Source organism: Gymnoscopelus microlampas, assembly GCF_963454915.1.
Source record: "Gymnoscopelus microlampas genome assembly, chromosome: 6".
Classification (NCBI taxonomy): domain Eukaryota; kingdom Metazoa; phylum Chordata; class Actinopteri; order Myctophiformes; family Myctophidae; genus Gymnoscopelus; species Gymnoscopelus microlampas.
Genome location: NC_139943.1, coordinates 54,368,230 through 54,387,509, shown reverse-complemented (window position 1 = coordinate 54,387,509; position 19,280 = coordinate 54,368,230). Strand labels below are relative to the sequence as shown.

At 41.7% G+C, this 19,280-nt stretch overlaps 1 protein-coding gene across 1 annotated transcript in view; it reads left to right on the top strand.

The window, feature by feature from the left end:
• grm8b (glutamate receptor, metabotropic 8b) overlaps positions 1–19,280 on the top strand; it is a gene marked incomplete at both ends in the record, with an annotated part of 492,451 nt that overhangs the window by 253,078 nt on the left and 220,093 nt on the right. The window contains 3 exons of the mRNA XM_084058858.1: positions 1,609–1,744; positions 11,289–11,443; positions 14,512–14,649. Coding sequence (XP_083914984.1) covers positions 1,609–1,744; positions 11,289–11,443; positions 14,512–14,649 — 429 coding nt within the window. The remainder of the gene's footprint in view (positions 1–1,608; positions 1,745–11,288; positions 11,444–14,511; positions 14,650–19,280) is intronic.

Below are 19,280 nucleotides of genomic sequence, written 5' to 3'. Positions count from 1 at the left end.
GGCAACAATGTTTTCCTATAACAGAAGTATCCATGCACCAACTGTTATTTACATAATGCATACGCCTCCTGCTCTCCCCTTACCGGAGTCTGTTGTGCGGTCCGCTTGGTAGATAGTGTGGCCTGCTAGCTCCACCGCTACTTCGGGTGTGCTTTCCTTTATCCAGGTCTCCGTTATCACCATAACACAACTTTCAAGCCGGCTGTCATTGTGTCCGTCTGTCATCCGTAGTCTGATGTCGTCCAATTTGTTGACCAAAGAGCAGGCGTTGGCAAGGAAGAGACTGGGGACAGCGGGCTTGTACAGTACCGCTGGGAGTCTAGCCCGCACCCCTGCCCGCCTGCCTCTCTTCTGCTTCCTCTCGCGTCGCCGCCTGTGCCTTCTCTCTGGCCGGGCGCTCATCTCCGTGCGTCCCGATGAACGAGTAATCTCCTCCGGGAAGGCGCAAAACTTTTCGGGTACACATACAGTGTGATAGTCCTTTAAACACAGAATCTCTGTTCTGGTATAAGTCCTTATTTCCTTTGTTTCACTGCTACGTGTTACAGAGCACCGGGCCGCTGCGTCTGAACGCGCCGTCATCTTCGAATCGTTACGAAAAGAAAGGATTTTCATTCATTTTGCAGTTGAACTATCCCTTTAACATATCCTAGCTGTTGGGAGGAGATTGGACAGGTAGTGCCAATGTGATACTATTTCTATCTCTGCGACCTACACTGTACAACAAAATGGACCTGCAAGCATCCATTTGGTTCCTAACTATCGATCAATTAGCCGAGGACCCCCTGAAACTCCCCCTCAAGGACCCCTGAAAGCGCCCGGCCCCACATAGAGATTCATTGATGTTTCAGATCGGAGGTGTGGATGATGCTAATAGGAGGGAATGATGTGAAACTACAAGCTTCATTTTAGAGGCTCTATTTACCATGTTTCAAGTAGATTTCTGTCCTGACTGCTTGTGTTACCGTACAAGACATGAATAGAAAGAAGTGAGCTCGATAACAGATCTATAAAAACGACTCGTACAGTAATAGAGCCAATTGGAGAGGCATGGGCTGGAATTTTAAAAGGGCACCGCATAATTACCATACTTTTAGGCCCAAAAACCCAAATAACCCGAAAAGGTGTCATTGTGTGCTTAATGTCCTCAAAGTCACGCATCCCACAAGCTTTTGAAGTGAGCCGATTGGACCTTCTGTTCCAGAGATAATGGCCAAAACATCTTGAAAACGGCCACTTTTGCCATTGCCTGTTTTTCTTTAATAACACAGGCTAGGAAGGTTGCTTTTAGCCTTGGAAATGTTAATGCAATAGAGATTAGATTTCTCTCCCTCCGAAGATGTGAGGGACCAATCAGGGCCCAGTATGCAAATATGGGGTGGGTTTGTCACCAGAGGCAATTTTTTTATTTGCCCCTCAGAAATGCAGGTTCCACACAGAGATTCCAGACTAATATCTAAGCAGTGATATTAGTCTGGTCATGCCAGGCTAGGTTTTCTGTAGTTTGATAGAACCGTTTGACCGTCATGTTTTTCCTGTACTGAAAAAAAATGGCATTGAAAAAGAAATAAATAAAGCGCTCTTAATTCAAATGTGCTCTCTCTCCAGGTGGTGTGTGTATAGCTCAGTCTCTGAAGATCCCCAGGGAGCCGAAGCCCGGCGAGTTTGACAAGCTCATCACGCGCCTGCTGGAGACGCCCAACGCCCGCGCCGTCATCATGTTCACCAACGAGGACGACATCAGGTAGAACGCACACACACGCGCGCACACACACACGCACGCACGCACGCACGCACGCACGCACGCACGCACGCACGCACGCACGCACGCACGCACACACACACACAGACTCATCCAGTAGCTGTTAGTGGAGTGTTTATCCATGGTCAGTAGTTAATCCAGACACTGAGATAACAACGTGTCAATTAAGCTGCATCACGGTGAGGTCATCCTCATCCACTCCTCTCTCCATCTGATTATCACATTAACACAGTGTGCACCAGGGTGCTCGAGTGGCGCAGTGGTAAAGTAGCTGCCCCACCCCTGAGGAGGTCGTGGGCTCAAATCCACCTTGGTGCATCCGGCTACATCGTGTTTGTGTAGCCGCTACACGATTACCCCGTGTTAAGGGGAGGGAAGCCGGGCGGGGAGGGTGTTATTTGTCATTGTATATACCAGTGGTGTAAAGTAACTAAGTGCATGTACTCAAGTACTCTACTTAAGTACAATTTTGAGGTATTTGTACTTTACTTGAATATCTTTAATTTCAAATACTTAACTTATACGCCACTACAATTATTTGAAAACTTTAGTTACTAGTTACTTTGTAGATTTTGATTATTATTACAAAACATACATTAACCACGTCAGCTCTATATACGTCCATTTGAAAATAGCATAATCTACATAATCTACAATGCGACGCATTGTGAGCAGCTTGTAGATAGCAGATTGCAGATCTGCTATTTTCAAAAGATTTGTATTTCAAAACTTGAAATGGGACATTCGGCATAATGAGTAAAAACCCCAAACAAGCGCCAAACAAGCCCAAAAGTTGCTTATAAAAAGCAGACATGAACACAACACAAAGTGAAAGTGAAAGTGATTGAATGAACGCAATGAAGACTGAGGGCTTGCTGTTACCATTGATATGGATTGTATACAGTCACTACATCGCGACAGTGGTGAGTAAACATTGTTTATAAGAAAACTAACGTCAGGAAAATAATAATAATTTGACATGCAGTTGGTGCGGATCTAATCTATACATAGGATGATATAATTAATGCGGTTGGACGGCGGATGGATAATGAACATGCACACGCAGATTTGGGTGACGAAAAACCCCATCCGTGCATCTCTAGCAGGCGCTCATCTGGCATGAGGGCAGACAGACGTGGCCCAGCCCATCTCAGCTCTGAGAGCGCCCTGAGCGTGGTGTGTGAGATGCTCTCCATGTCAGCCCTGTGGAGGACCTCAGTGTCTGGGACCGTGTCCTGCTGCCATGTGATGTCGAGCAGCCTCCTGAGGCTCATTTCATATGGAAGGCACTGAGCTGCTTTTAGCATGCCGGCTGTTACACGGTCCATGTCTCACAGGGGTACAGCTGGGAGGGCAGGACAACAACACCACGGTAGACTTTCAGTTTGGTTTGTATAGGCTGCAGCCTGCTTCGCTTCTTTTAGAATAGCTTCTTGTAGAATAGCAGAATGGGCCGTGGTGGTACTGCAGGCTCCACTAGGCTCTATGCACAGCAGCCATATTATCACTTCCTTCACAGGTCTTACCAATGATACTAATGAAGGCTCTGTTCCATTTAGTGAAGCACAGTAGTTCTTCAGATTTCCACGACCCCCATAGCTCTGAGAGTGTACAAATGGAACCAAATGGACCCGTAACCATTTGTACACTCTCAGAGTTACACACCTGTAAGGGGCCATTTGGAAACCCCTTAAGGAACCATGAGGGTCCCTGGACCCAAATTGTAGACCCACTGGTGTAGCAGAGTGTTTCCAGTGAGCCAACATGCACAATATCAGCACCCTGACTCTGTTTGACCATAATGGAACAGAGCCTTCATTAGTATCATTGGTAACACCTGTGAATGTCTTCACAATATGGCTGCTGTGCATAGAGCCTCTTGCGGCTTGCTTGAATGGCTCTCCTAAAGGCCTCACCGTGGATTTGTTGGGCTTCTTTCTCACGGAAGACACATGCTGGGGGCGCCAACCCATACTGCTCCCGGTTAATGTATGTTTTATAATAATAATTGTGAAGTCTGACCCAAGCCAAGACACAAAGCAGGTTTGTAGTTTGAACACAAAGTGTATTTTATTCAGGGGTCGTTCCCATAGACTGTATAAATGAGATGGACAAACCCCCTCCGCTGCTTTCTACAGACCGAAAATGAATCCTTTGCTGCAGACTGTAAGTCCGCCATCTTTCACTACGCGTCAGAATGAGTTCAGACCATTATTGGTTGGGTAACTTGTCAATCAAGAGCGGGGGGCGGGGAATGAATGCTATTGGTTGTGTAGCGTGTCAATCAAATCATCCCGCCCCTCCTAGAGAATAGCCTACTTTATCGTCAATTTTATAATAAATAGAACCATAATTTAGCAAAACGCATATCCTGATGATTGAAAGGAGACTTTAAACTAGCGACTGGAAGCATATAGAATTTATGACAATTTTTATTACAGTAAGAAAATCGAGTCTGAAAGTTGGTAAAAACCCATCGGCTTGCGTTAAAATAAATTCTTTCTGAACTCACAGGTCGGCACGGGTGAAACAGCGCCTCTCGCTGGACATTTACTAAACATCCGGGTTGGCCTCATAGTAAATATCTCAGCCTTGCCCCTTGGTCGTTCCCCATAACACAAAATCAAGTTCTTCCCAATGGGGCTTTTCCAAAGACACACGATGATTTGTAATGATGTATTTCAGGCGCTCTCCTAGTTTGCCTATACAAAAGGAGACAGAAAGTAGCCATCAGGTAATCAGTGGTGGAAAAAGTACTACATGTTTTTTACTTAAGCAAAAGTATCAATACTGCAATGTAGAAATACTCTGTTTCAAGTAAAAGTCCGGAATTAAAAATATACTTGAGTAAAAGTACAAAAGTATTGGTATCAAAATGTACTTAAAGTACCAAAAGTAAAAGTAGTCATTGTGCGGAATGTCCCATTTCACAAGTTCAAAATATTAAATAAATGTAAATAAATATTTTAAAAAAGCCGATCTACAAGCTCACAATGCGTCGCATTATGAGCTTGTAGATCTGTCATTGTGAGCTTGTAGATCTGTCCTGATCACTGTGAGCTTGTAGAGCTGCTATTTATAATGGCCAAAAGGTATATAGGGCTAAAGTGGTTAATGTATCTCTTGTAATATCACAATCTACAAAGTAACTAGTAACTAAAGTTTTCATATACTTGTAGTGGAGTAAAAGTATAATATTTGCCTCTGAGATGTAATTGAGTAGAAGTAAAAGTACTGAAAATTGGAAATACTCCAGTAAAGTAAAAGTACCTCAAAATTGTACTTAAATACAATACTTGAGTATTGTACTGTACTTAGGTGTGAATTAGGCCACAGACTCCCATATAAACCCCACAAATGGTCCATTTGATTTCACTATCAATCATTTAGCTGGGAAACCACTGGAAACCCCCTCAGGGACCCCTGGGGGTCCTCGATCCCCACTTTTGAGAACCGCTGACTTTGAACATCCAACAAACGGCATTTCATTCATCTGAAGCATTTCACAAGTCGTCTGATTTTAAAATGTCATAAATGTCACAGTATTTAAGAACATCTTACTGAAGTGAAGTGACTTTTATACATGTTTCTAAAACAAGAACCTCAACTTGTCAGTGAAGAAAAAAAGCAAGAATCGAGTGAAATTTGATTAACCCATTCACTCCAGCAACGCATCTGTGTCATTTGGGCTATTAAAAAATAGCAGATCTACAAGCTCATAGCGCAAGCTTGTAGATCTGCTGTTTTCTTTTTTGGAACATCGTGAACATGTTTTTTTTAAAGCGAAAATGTTAACTCAAATCTTTGCTTCTGCATGGGGATTCTATAAATGTCAGTAATGTCTTCTAAATCCTAGCATAAAAAAAAAAAAAAAACGTATGTTGGACCCCCAAAATGATATGTATTTGTCCGTGGACCCCCCCATCTCAAAATATTTTGTTCCAGGGACCCCCATGCAGTAGCAAAGATTTTAGTTAAAAATGTATATATACTGTATATATATATATATATATATATATATATGTGTATATATATATATATATATATATATATATATATATATATATATATATATATATATATATGTATATGTATATGTATATATATATATATATATATATATATTCAAAGATTTTGACAAATATTCCACAATTTAAAAAAATATATAGCAGATCTGCTATTTGTTAATAGCCAACGCTAAAATAATCTGCTGAATGTTGACTGTTACAAACACACATCTGACTCACTTTACTCTCATCATCTTTAATAAGATCAAATACATCAACAGACATCATCACTGTCACAGAGAAACTATAGAATTCAAACCTGATCCATAAATGGCAAACATTACAATATAAAACATGTTATCAGTAATAATCATATCAAATATCATCATTATACCAATAGAATTACAAACTGATCGTTTATAGTTATAAACTACAAAATAAAAGTACGCTATCAAGAATCATTTTATCTATCTGTTTTACTTAAGCTTGTAGATCTGCTATTTTCAAAAGATTTGTATACATTTGAAAACTTGAAATCTGACATTTTGCATAGTGAGTACTTTTGGTACTTTAAGTACACTACATTTTGATACCAATACTTTCATACTTTTACTCAAGTACATTTTGAAAGCCAGACTTTTACTTGTAACATAGTATTTCTACATTGCAGTATTGATACTTTCACTTAAAACATTTGAGTGCTTTAACCACCACTGGATCTGTTTTTTATTGTACGCCAGACGTTCTAACTGTGGTTTTCCACAGTGACACAGATCTTCCCTGGTAACATCTTCAGAGACCGACGATTACCATCATAATTACCAATGAATGGAAACAGTTTCTCAGTGAAAGTGTGTGTGAAGGTGTATAGGTGGGTGTTAGAATCAGGATCAGAGAAGGACAGCTGTCCTCTGTCCCAGTCCAGCTGGACTCTGATCCTCCGGGGTTTCTGGTTCACTGAGAGAACAGTCCTCTTATACACTGTGGAGGAGAATGCTGATGTCTCCTCATCCTCATCAGGCTCTGATGAGGAGACTGCTGTGCATTCCTCAAGGAAGTCATAGAACTGCTGTATAAACCAGTCTCCACTCCCTCTGATTCCCTTCCTCTGGTAAGACTCCGCACACACACCTACTTCCCAGTTGTCATTGTCTCCAACCTCAACATCCCAGCTGTGAGACCCTGAGTTAAAGCCCTCAGAACCCAGCACTCTGTACCAGTCCTCAAACCTCTCTGGGTTGTCAGGAAGCTGCTGTTCCTCTCCCCGTCTCACACTGGTCAGATCACCCGAGAGCATGAGTTCAAGACTAGCAGTGTTGGGGTCCAGGATGACAGGAGTGTAGGAGACAATGTCCTTCATCTTGTCCCAGACGCTGAAGGTCAGGTTCTTCAGGTGTTTAGCCTCGTCTATCAGCGCTCCTGAGACCGGTGGTGGGTCCTGCAGGCTGGGCTGGACTCCCTCCATCGTGGTCTTGTAGTTCTGCAGGAATGAGACGTGGTCGTCGGCTCTCAGCTGGTCCTCAGCAGCTTGGATTGCATTGGAGAGGGTTTCCATTTCTCTGCTCAGACCCTCAATCCTCTCCTTCATCTCCTGACTCTTCTGAGCCTCTTCCTCGCGCAGAGAGGCGATCCTGGCCTTCTCCTCCTCCTGTAGGAACCGACGAAGATTCTGAAACTGTTCCTTAATCTGTGTCTTTGTGTTCCTGGCCTGAACCTTGATGTGATTTTCGGTTTTGTCGTAATCTGTTTTAACTTCATCAAAGTACTCCAGTATCTCCTTTAAAGGCTTCAGTGATTCCTGGACCTTCTGTTTGCAACGTCCAGACGCTTCGTCCACGGGTAAGAACTTGTGTCCAGCACATTCCTCTGAATAGCGACAAACGAGACACACCGGCTGTTGATCGTCCAGACAGAAGAGCTTGAGCTTCTTACCGTGTGCGGTGCAGAGGACCTCAGAGCTCACCGACAAGGAGCTCTGACATTTTTCCTCCAAGAGGTTCTCACACAGCAGGTCCTTCACAACAATGTTTGTAAGAGGATGGTCCCTGGAGCATCTTCTCTGACAAACAGGACATTTTTTTGTTGGTCTTTCCGTCCACCATTCCTGCAGACAGTCTTTGCAGAAGCTGTGGCCACAGGACAGGACAACGGGATGTTTAAAGATGTCATGACACACGGGACAGGTCAGCTCCTCTTTCCGAACAGTCAAACGGGAAGCCATTTTCTCTCGGAGCTCGCAATGGAAAATGACAAATGCAGCAACACCCTGGTAACGAGTAACACTGATGCATGCGTTGAATACTTTGTCCTGATAGTGAGCATTCTCTCTATGTATATGGGTTCGGTCTACCCATGTGGGTGTAACCTTCTGTTGATTAATCATGTGACTTGTGTATTGTCTTAAATGTGGAAACACAGGCTTTAGCACTGTTCTATAACAGTAGCCACTGTCCCCCAGCTCCTCATATGACCTTATTAATCAACACTCTCATGTGACTCTCATCTGACCTAATTAATCAACACTCTCATGTGACTCTCATCTGACCTAATTAATCAACACTCTCATGTGACTCTCATCTGACCTAATTAATCAACACTCTCATGTGACTCTCATCTGACCTAATCAATCAACACTCTCATGTGACTCTCATGTGACACATGCAAGTCCCCGCTGTGGACCCCAACACCACAGGTCAGAGTTATGTGGCCTTTAGAATCTGTATCTATGTGTACCCATTATGACTAAATATCCCTCTGAAAATAAGATAAATATATATATTTATAACTTCTGTGCAGGTAACATGTCAATACAAACGCCACCGTTACATCATAATAATGGATTATTCTACATTATGCAGGCGTTTACCTCTTCATTTATAACTTCGGTTCATAAACTAACACAAATAATAATGAATTATTAATTACAATAATAACCGCAAACTTCAGGCACTTGAATGCCCTGGATAATTCTACACACAATGTTATCATAAGACAATAAATCAAAGTTCAGTTTTCTTGTAGATGACTGGTTGTACTGTTGCTCCCAGTCATAAATAAATGTTGTTGTTTTTTGTGCCTTATAAGATTATTAGTACTCAATGGATACTCCCTGATAAATAATTGTTTCAAATACACCACTAGAAGATGTGGTTCTGGGACCCCCAGGGGTCCTTGAAGGCGTTCCAGTGGGTCCCCAGCAAAATGTGTTAATAAAACATCCAAGTCAGTTTAAACACTTTAAACTGGAATGTGCTCCTCCCACAATTCACTCTTAATTAGAAATACATTTGTTAAAAAAAAAAAAAAAAGAAACGTAGTGAATGTACTTAGTTACTTACCACCAGTGCACTTCACATGTTTTTTTTAAGTGCATAGTCGTATTTATAGGGCTATGCACATGTGTCATGTGTTTCTAGCCAATCACAGTCCTGAATAGAGTTATGGTGGCCAATCACGGTGCAGGGTTAGGGGGGTACAATGGTGGCCAATCACAGCGCAGGGTTGGGGGGGTGCAATTGGGTCGATGTCCAAACCTCACATATAGGGGCGGTTGCACCGCCCAAAAAAGCACTTACCAGACCCGCTCAAGTGACTGGCTTACACTTGAGGTTCCACCTGTTCAGTCTGAACTGGGGAAATCTGCTTTCTGCTTTGATGTTCCCATTTCATGGAACACTCTACAACTCACGCTAAAATGAATGCCCCAATATCCTATGGACAATTCTTCAATCACCTGCTCTTAAATCTCCCTACCTCCAGGATTAACCCTTCGTGGTGCCCGGTGCTTGGACCCGGTACGGTGCCCCCTGGGAGCGTTTTGTCAACGGGGGGGGGGGGGGGGGGGGGGTGATGAAATGTTGGCGTTTTTCGCCGTTTATTTATTTTTTCACGCCGTTTGGTGCCCCCCCCAAGGTTGGTGCCCTGTACTTCAGCACCTCAAGCCCGTTGGATAAGTCACCACTGCCTACCTCACCATGTAATTGTTTTTAACTTACAAATGTTCTATTATGGTTTTATTTTGTTGTTTCTGTGTTTTATCCCTGTATGTGCCTTAATTGTTGATTTTTGTGTATGTAATCTCGTCAGCATTGCAAATGAGGGTAAACCTCAATGCTCTTTTCGAGAATAAATAAAGGTTTCAATCAATACTTTTCGGACAAACAACCACTTTAATAGAGGAACCTTGCATTTTTCACACACTGTGCTGTATATTGATCCGTTTCTAGATGGTTAACACAACACTTCATGGTCCAATGAGAATCCAGTGGAGAACCACTGGTCTAGACGTTGTTTATATTTCTGCTTCCCACCGCGGGGGTCGTTCACAACCAGTGGTGGAACAAGTACTCCAATTTTTTTTACTTAAGTAAAAGTATCAATACTGCAATGTAGAAATACTCTGTTACAAGTAAAAGTCCGCAATTCAAAATTGACTTGAGTAAAAGTGCAAAAGTATTGGTATCAAAATTGACTTAAAGTACCAAAAGTAGAAAGTACTTATTATGCAGAATGTCCCATTTCACAAGTTTCAAATGTATACAAATCCTTTGAAATTAGCAGATCTACAAGCTCACAATGTGTCGCATCGCGACACATTGTAGATTGTAGATCTGCTATTTTGAGATGGCCAAAATGTATATAGGGCTGAAGTGGTTAATTTATGTTTTTTAATAATAATCTACAAAGTAACTAGTAACCAAAGCTTTCCAATACTTGTATTGGAGTAAAAGTACAATATTTGTCTCTGAGATGTAGTGGAGTAGAAGTAAAAGTACTGAAAACTGGAAATACTCCAGGCAAGTAAAAATACCTCAACATTGTACTTAAAGGTAAGGTAAGTGATTTTCTTTGGTTAAAATAAGTGTTAAATAGCTCTATATTCTGATAGTACTCATTGCTATAGAGTGTTTGTTCAGTAAAATGAGTCTCCTTGTCTCTTCACCTCTTTATAAAACAGAAAATGCATTTTCGTTTCAGTTTCAGGTTCATTTCCATTTTTATCCAATCAGGATAGAGAACTCAATCAGGATACAGATTAAACAAGTGAAATTGGAAGTGATGACACTAAGAAATGAGCAGGCAAAATTGGAACTGGAACACTACAAAAATGAAGCTTAAAAATGGGTACTTTCTCCTGATTGGCTGAGATTTTGACACCTACCGAAACATGTATTTTCTGTTTATTAAAGAGCTGGAGAGACGGGGAGACTCCTGTTACTGAACAAACACTCTATAGCAATGATATCAGAATATAGTGCTTTAACCTTTTAACAAAATACTTTTTGTTTTAACCAAAAAAATATCACTTACCCTACCTTTAAGGACAGTACTGAAGTAAATGTACTTAGTTATTTTACACCACTGTTCACAACTTGCCTATTTCTTTGTTCCTTCTGTCAAATGCTGCTCTCTCTCCTCTCTCTCTCTCTCTCTCTCTCTCTCTCTCTCTCTCTCTCTCTCTCTCTCTCTCTCTCTCTGATTGGTCGGATCAATGTGTTTTGTGTTGTTTGTCCCGCCAGGCGCATCCTGCACGCAGCAAAGCTCAACAACCAGACGGGTCACTTCCTGTGGGTGGGCTCTGACAGCTGGGGCGCCAAGATCTCGCCGGTGGTGGGCCAGGAGAGGGTGGCGGAGGGGGCCGTCACCATACTGCCCAAGAGGGCTTCTGTGGACGGTAAGACATGCAGGGCATTTACTGTACCAATAGGCTCTATGCACAGCAGCCATAAGAAATTGGGCCTCTTCTTACTTCCTTCACAGGTGTTACCAATGATACTAATGAAGGCTCTGTTCCATTCTGGTCAGGGTGTTGATATTGAGCATGTTGGCTCACTAGAAACACTCCATTTTGGTTCCCAAATGGCCCCTTATGGTGGGTGTGTAACTCTCAGAGTTATGGGGGTCCTTGAAAATAAGACAACCACTGTGCTACACTAAATGGAACAGAGCCTTAATTAGTATTATTGGTAACACCTGTGAAGGAAGTAATGAAGGGGCCCAATTCATTCCCAATATGGCTGCTGTGTATGGAGCCTGTACTAAATGATAGGATGGAACAATATCTAGGTAGAATGAGTTATAGACTAATATCTACGCAGTGATCAGTCAAAAATAGCAGATCTACACAGTGCCGCGCTACGAGCTTGTATATCTGCTATTTTTGAATAGCCAAAGTGTAAAAATAATGCTTTTTAGCTCAAATCAAAAAGTGACACAGATGCGTTCCAAGTCTTAAAAAAATGCCTCTGGTGATAAACCCGCCTCATATCTGCAATACTGGACCCTGATTGGTGCCCCACAACTTAGGGGGAACCGAGATCCAATCACAACCGAGCGGGTCCAGACCTAATCTGCAGAGGGATTTTTTTCTTCTTTGTACTGGCAGATTCGTCTGGTTTCCAGGCAAAGAATGAGTACCGTATATAAAAAAAAAACTACTTTAGCACCAGTTTGGATCGGGCTCATTGTAACTCAAGACGGCTAGATAGAAGGCAGATAAGAGAGATAATATAAGAGAGATAAAATAAGAGAGATAAGACCTTTATTGATGGTTGAAGGAGATTAAGACAGGGCCGCCTGTCTTTGATTAGGGGTGGGGGGGCACACTTTTTGATCCAGCAACGTGAATATTTTTTTTTACACATAATTGTTTTACACATAACGTATCCATACCTACAGCAGATCTGCAATCACTATTTGTCGCATGAAGATATGGTGGTTACGCAAATGTCTCCCCTATATGTTTTTCTTTTTTTCTTTTACAAACGGAGTCCTGAGTGAAGTGAGTGAAATCCCAGTGAGGTGTATTTTCTGTGCATACTGTACTACTTATCCCATTCAATCCGGGAACACATCTGTGTCATTTTAGATGTATTTGGCGATTCGAAATAAAATAAAAAGATATACAAGTTCATAGTGCCGCACTATGAACTTGTAGATCTGCTATTTTTGAAAATGTGTGCAAATCTTTGAATGTATATATTTTCAAAGCAAACATTTTTAATTGTCAAATGTCTCAACAAATGTCTTAATTGTTCTGGCCGCCGATCCCCATCAAAATATGTTGTCCCAGGGACCCCCCCCAGAAGCAAAGATTTGAGTTTAAAATGTTACATGTACGTATGCAAAGATTTGCGCAAAAGTTCAAGATTTTTCTTTAAAATAGCAGATCTACAAGCTTGTAACGCGGCACTCGGTGCCGTGCTACGACCTTGTAGATCTGCTATTTTTGAATAGCCTAAAGTATACAATAGTGGTTATAGTTAAAAAACTAAAACGACACATATAAGCGTTCCCGGAATGAGTGGGATAAACTCCCCATGGATTCCCCTCTACCTACGGCTACGCTACCCTTTCTAACGAGACTCAGACGTGCTGGAGACACTTTTCATATGAGCTGCAGTTAATAATGCTGACAGTTAGTCAAAGCCTGTTTCATTCCCTATGCCACCGTAATTCTCCAGCAATATATATATATAACATATGCAAAATCCTTAGCGTTGCATCTTGCAAGAAATGTGTATGTCAACTATATTGTACAGATATTATACCTGTATCTATCCTTGCTGTCGGGGCAGAAACCTCTCATCTCCATACTTTATCTCCATGTTTTTTTTTTCCATAGATTAATTCCCTTCTCGATCATACTACAGCGTCACCCGAAAGCATCAAAAGTAGCAGATCTACTGAAGCTCGAAGCGTGGCGTGAAGCGTCCCGTTTTTTTTAGCTTGTAGATCTGCTACTTTTGCTATCTTTAACCCAAGACATGGAACGCATCTGTGTCAGTTTTAGATTTGAGCAAAAAAGCATTATTTTACACTTTGGCTATTCAAAAATAGCAGATCTACAAGCTCATAGCGCGGCACCGAGTGCCGCGCTATGAGCTCATATATCTGCTATTTGTTTTTTTATCGTGAAAATGTGTGCAAATCTTTGAATATATACATTGTTTTAAAGCGAACATTTTAAACTCAAATCTTTGCTTCTGGGGGGGCCCTGGAAGCAAATATTTTGAGATGGGGGTCGGCGGCCAAATACATATAATTTTGGGGGTCCTTGACATGAAAAAGTTTGAGCACCACTGATATAGAAACGTTGCTGTCCGGCAGGAACCAGCTAACTCCATTTTTCCGCTTTTGCATTTTTTTCCATAAATCAGGGCCATTGAACGCGCTTTACGTCTGTGTGTTGATTACAATTTTTTTCAACCAATGAAAAGTATTAAAAAGTGCTTCTGACAAAACCAGCTAAATCCATTGGAACTTCAAACTTTCTGCTAAACCAGCTAAGTTCATCAAAGGGGGGTGGAGTTAGCTGGTTTAGCTGACTCCAGGCTCCACCCCCTTTTGACCTCCAACCTCATTGTGAGCTTGGAGGTCCATTCAGCTGTTCTAATCAATTTTTTTGTTTTTGTCATTTCCTGAAAAATGAACATTTTGGAGTTAGCTGGTTGCTGCCGGACAGCAGAGATATGTTTTTCAGAATACTGTTGGGATTTAGAAGACATTTGTAGAATCGGCTTCAGGTCTTAATGGGTTAATTTGAATCCTGAAAAGTAACCGTTTTAGACGTATGAGGTTTCCACCCGACAGAGATAATTGTTGAAATCCTATACACGTTGCATCTTGCAAGTAATGTGTACATGTCATCTCCTATACCGTACAGATACTATGCTGTATCTCTCTCAAACAGGCAGTGTGTAGTAGCCTACTTTTCAATCTCCCTCAAACTTGTCTCCTCAGCCTTTGATCGCTACTTCAGAAGCCGCTCGCTCTCCAACAACCGACGGAACGTTTGGTTCGCCGAGTTCTGGGAGGAGAACTTTGGCTGCAAGCTGGGGATGCACGGCAAGAGGCCCGGCAGTCCAAAGAAATGCACAGGTACTGTTATGTGTAATATAACACCCCCAAAGAAATGCACTAGGTATTGCATATGTGCAACACCCTGCAAAGGGAGAGTAGAGAATGAATGATGCACGTTTACCAGTAGTTGCTAAGAGCCTCTGCCTGATGACCAAAGTGGGCGGCAGTGGCTCAGGGGTGGCCGGTAAAGCGGCTGGATGGCGACCGTGAGGTTTCCAGTTCGATCCCGGGCTCCCCCAGAGTTAGTGTCGAAGTGTCCTTGAGCAAGACGCTGAACCCCTGATTGCTCCCGATGAGCAGGTTGGTGCCTTGCATGGTTTCCTCTGCCATCGGTGTGTGAATGGGTGAATGTAATGCACAATCTATGTCAAGCGATTTGGGAAAAAAGCTCCATATAATTGCACCATTTACCACACGCACACACACACACACACACACACACACACACACACACACACACACACACACACACACACACACACACACACACCTTTTTCCTTTCAACACCGGCGTGTGGAATGAGGAAAAAAACACATTGTAACTCTGCCAGTCCAATGCAATCGATCGCATTGTAGAGCCAACTAGCTGGCAACACAATGAAGAGGGCAATATTGACCCAAGAAAGACAAAAATAAAATAAATAATACAGCACTACTGCAGATGGATAATTATCCACTTAACTCTTGGAGTTTGGAAAGAAACATTTATGTAATCACCATTTTCAGTCCATTACATATGCAGTGTTTCTCTGGTGGTATGCACGCTGTTTCACCTGACAGGACGCTCTTATACCCAAGGCAACGTGTCTGACAGTTTAATTGGGAATGCAGCTCTTTGCTTGGCAATGGAACTGTATTATTTGGCAGTGGTGTGTTTGGCAAGAAGCTATGAAATGAGACAACACTGTCACATTTTCAGCTAGAAGTTTACTAGTAGCGAAATAGATCTGTGATTACCCACTTTCACCCTAACCCCTTCGAAAAGAGCAGATCTATAAGATATGTGGGGTGTTGAGCTACTATTAGGGGTGTGCCGACTATTTTCGCGAGACGGTACGATACACGATATTGAGCTCACGATATCGATACGATATGATATATGGCACTTTTTTATTATGAATATATTTGGGGGGGGGAAGCAAATGCAAACAAATACTTAGCAATTTTTTAAATATTTTTTTTTATGCCAAAACGATACATATCGTCACGATAACGTATCATGATATATCGCGGGACGATATATCGGCACGCCCCTAGCTACTATGTCTGAAAACATTTAGAATAGGTTTGTGTTTAAATGGTTAATAAGTGGTTAAGGCAACAGTACAGAGTCATCTCCTCAAACTCATGCCGCCTGTTCGTTGAAATACATCTTCTGAGGCACCTGAACACATCATCAGTGATATAACCTGATAGTTTCTTGATGATTTTTTCCCCCCATAGTTACTGCACTTTGGCTTTGTAGGGTAGTACCCTCACGGCCCACAGGTTGGAAATCGCTGCTCTATAAACTTTTCAATCAGCTGTTTTTACCCTTAATTTTTCTACCACAGAAACACAATGACACACATCCAACAAGACCACACAAACAGAGACACCTACAGTATACATGCATGCATACCCATCCATGACATTCAAAGCCACTGTTGTACACACGCACGCACACACACACACACACACACACACACACACACACACACACACACACACACACACACACACACACACACACACACACACACACACACACACACACACACACACACACACACACACACACAATTGTTTTCCTTTTTTCTCCTGAGTGAAGTGAGTGAATTCCCAGTGATGTAGCGCGCGTTCCCATGCGGTGTTCTTGATGATGGCTCTGCTCCTTGCTCCTCCTGTAATGATGCCCAGAGTGCACTGAGGGCTTTGTGAGAGTGTGTGTGAGGGCCCCACAAATCCTCTGCAGTCTACTTCAATAGGACATGCATCTGGCCTTCCAGCCCCACACTCTCCACGGTGTATGACCAGATGTTCGTATCTTTCATGTGTCAGGGCTGCCGAAAACTCTGTGTGTGTGTGTGTGTGTGTGTGTGTGTGTGTGTGTGTGTGTGTGTGTGTGTGTGTGTGTGTGTGTGTGTGTGTGTGTGTGTGTGTGTGTGTGTGTGTGTGTGTGTGTGTGTGTGTGTGTGTGTGTGTGCGCACGTGCGCACACACACACGCACGCATGCACACGTTTGTGTGAACCAGTGGTGGAAAGTAACTGAGTACATTTACTTAAGTACTGTACTTAAGTACCATTTTGAGGTATTTGTACTTTACTTGAGTATATCCAATTTCAAATACTTTTACTTCTACTCCACTACATCTCAGAGGCAAATATTGTACCTTTACTCCACTACAATTATTTGAAAACTTGAGTTACTTTGCAGGTATAAATTATTACATTATACAACATACATTAACCACTTTAGCCCTATTTCATACGTAGGCTATTTGAAAATAGCCGATCTACAAGTAGATCTGCGATTTTCAAACATTTAGTACTTTTACTTTTGGTACTTTAAGTACATTTTGATACCAATACTTTTGTACTTTTAATCAAGTACATGTAGAATTCTGGACTTTTACCTGTAGCAGAGTATTTCTATATTGCTGTATTGATACTTTTACTTAAGTAAAGAATTTGAGTACTTGTTCCACCACTGACTGTGAACGGTAAACAATACTAAATGCATGTGCAGTGCCTTTGACATAAATGCATGAACAAACGAGCAGCACAACCATTTCAGACAAAAGTGTTTCCAAGGCTTTGCAGTCTTTGCTCACATCTCAGTGTTTTCTGAGCCTTCATTCATGGCTATAAGTCTGTTGGATAAACAGACGCCTGCCTCTCTCTCCAACTCATGCAACAACACACTTGACTGGATGATAAACTTGGCATAGACCCACCCCCTGCCTCCCCTGGGCTCCCATCACAGTATACCAGAACCCAGACAATGATATCTGGAGAGAGGGTTGGTTTACACATGGCAGGACCTCACAGCATCCGTTCTGGAAAATAACTAAGCGTATTTACACATTTCTAGTCACTTTTAAGGTCAACTTTTCAATATTTTATACTTCCGCTCCACTACGCCTCAGAGGCAGGGACATTCTGCATAATGAGTACTGTTACTTTTGGTACTCGAGTACGTTTGTCCTTTTAGCTTATACTCAGTGGTGGAAAGTAACGATGTACATTTACTGAACTACTGTACTGTACTTAAGTACAATTTTGAGGTGCTTTTACTTTGCTGGAGTATTTCCAATTATCAGTACTTTTACTTCTACTCCACTACATCTCAGAGGCAAATATTGTACTTTTACTCCACTACAATTATTTAAAAACTTACTAGTTACTTTGCAGTTATAAATTATTACATTATAAGACATTATAATACATTAACCACTTTAGCCCTATTTTATAATTAGGCTATTTGAAAATAGCCGATCTACAAGCTCACAAGTTGTAGATCTGCTATTAGATCTGCTATTTTCAAACATTTTAGTACTTACTTTTGGTACTTTAAGTACATTTTGATACCAATACTTTTGTACTTTAACTCAAGTAAATGTTTAATTACTGACTTTTGCTTGTAACAGAGTACTTCTACTTTGCAGTATTGATACTTTTACTCAAGTAAACCATTTGAGTACTTTTCCCACCACTGCTTATACTTCAAGTTGAACATGCGTAGGCGTTTTACTTGTACCAGAAGCATTTCTTCATTGAGTATCTAAGTAAAAACAATCTCAGAACCTTTTTTCTTTTGCCACTTGATGAGAAACTGGGCATCACAATGTACCAGAACCCAGAACAATGATATGTGGGGAGGGTTTACACATGGCAGGACCTCGCTGTGTTCCTCCCAGGCTCCCAGACAGTCCAACAATCAGAGAGCTGCATGCAGGGATGGATGGATGGATGTGTGTTGGAGCAGACGACTGCACAGCCGTAATGCCAGCAGACAGTACAGAATGCGTTCAACCTGGAGCCAAACATCCCATCCCCTACACATCACATCAGCAGGCCGGCTGGCACTGCTGCATACCTGATACATACACACTGCTGGAAGAAGTATTATGATGACATTACTTGAGTAAAAGTAGCAATACCACAGTGTAGAAATGCAGTTACAATAGGTCCTGTATTCAAACATGTACTTGAGTAAAAGTATTTGCTAATATATCCAATATAAGTATTTGCTAGTATATCTAATATACGTACGGTACCAAAAGTAAAAGTACTCCTTATGCATTTCTTTTCTCAAAGCTTTCACAAACTTTAGAAAATAGCTGATCTACAAGCTCACAACGTGTCCTAATGCAACACGTTGTGAGCTTGTAGATCGGCTATTTTCAAACTGACAACGTATAAAATAGGGCTTAATTGGTTGATGTATGTTTTGTAATGATAATGTAATCGGCAAAGTAACTTGTATAGCTAAAGTTTGCAAATAATCGTAGTGGAGTAAAACGTACATTATTTGCCTCCGAGATGTAGTGGAGCATTGGAAATGGTTTACTTGAGTACAGTACTTGAGTAAATGAAGTAGTTACTTTCCACCACTGGGGGATCAGTCCTCCTCTCTCTTCGCTCAGTAATCATCCTTATGTGAGTGC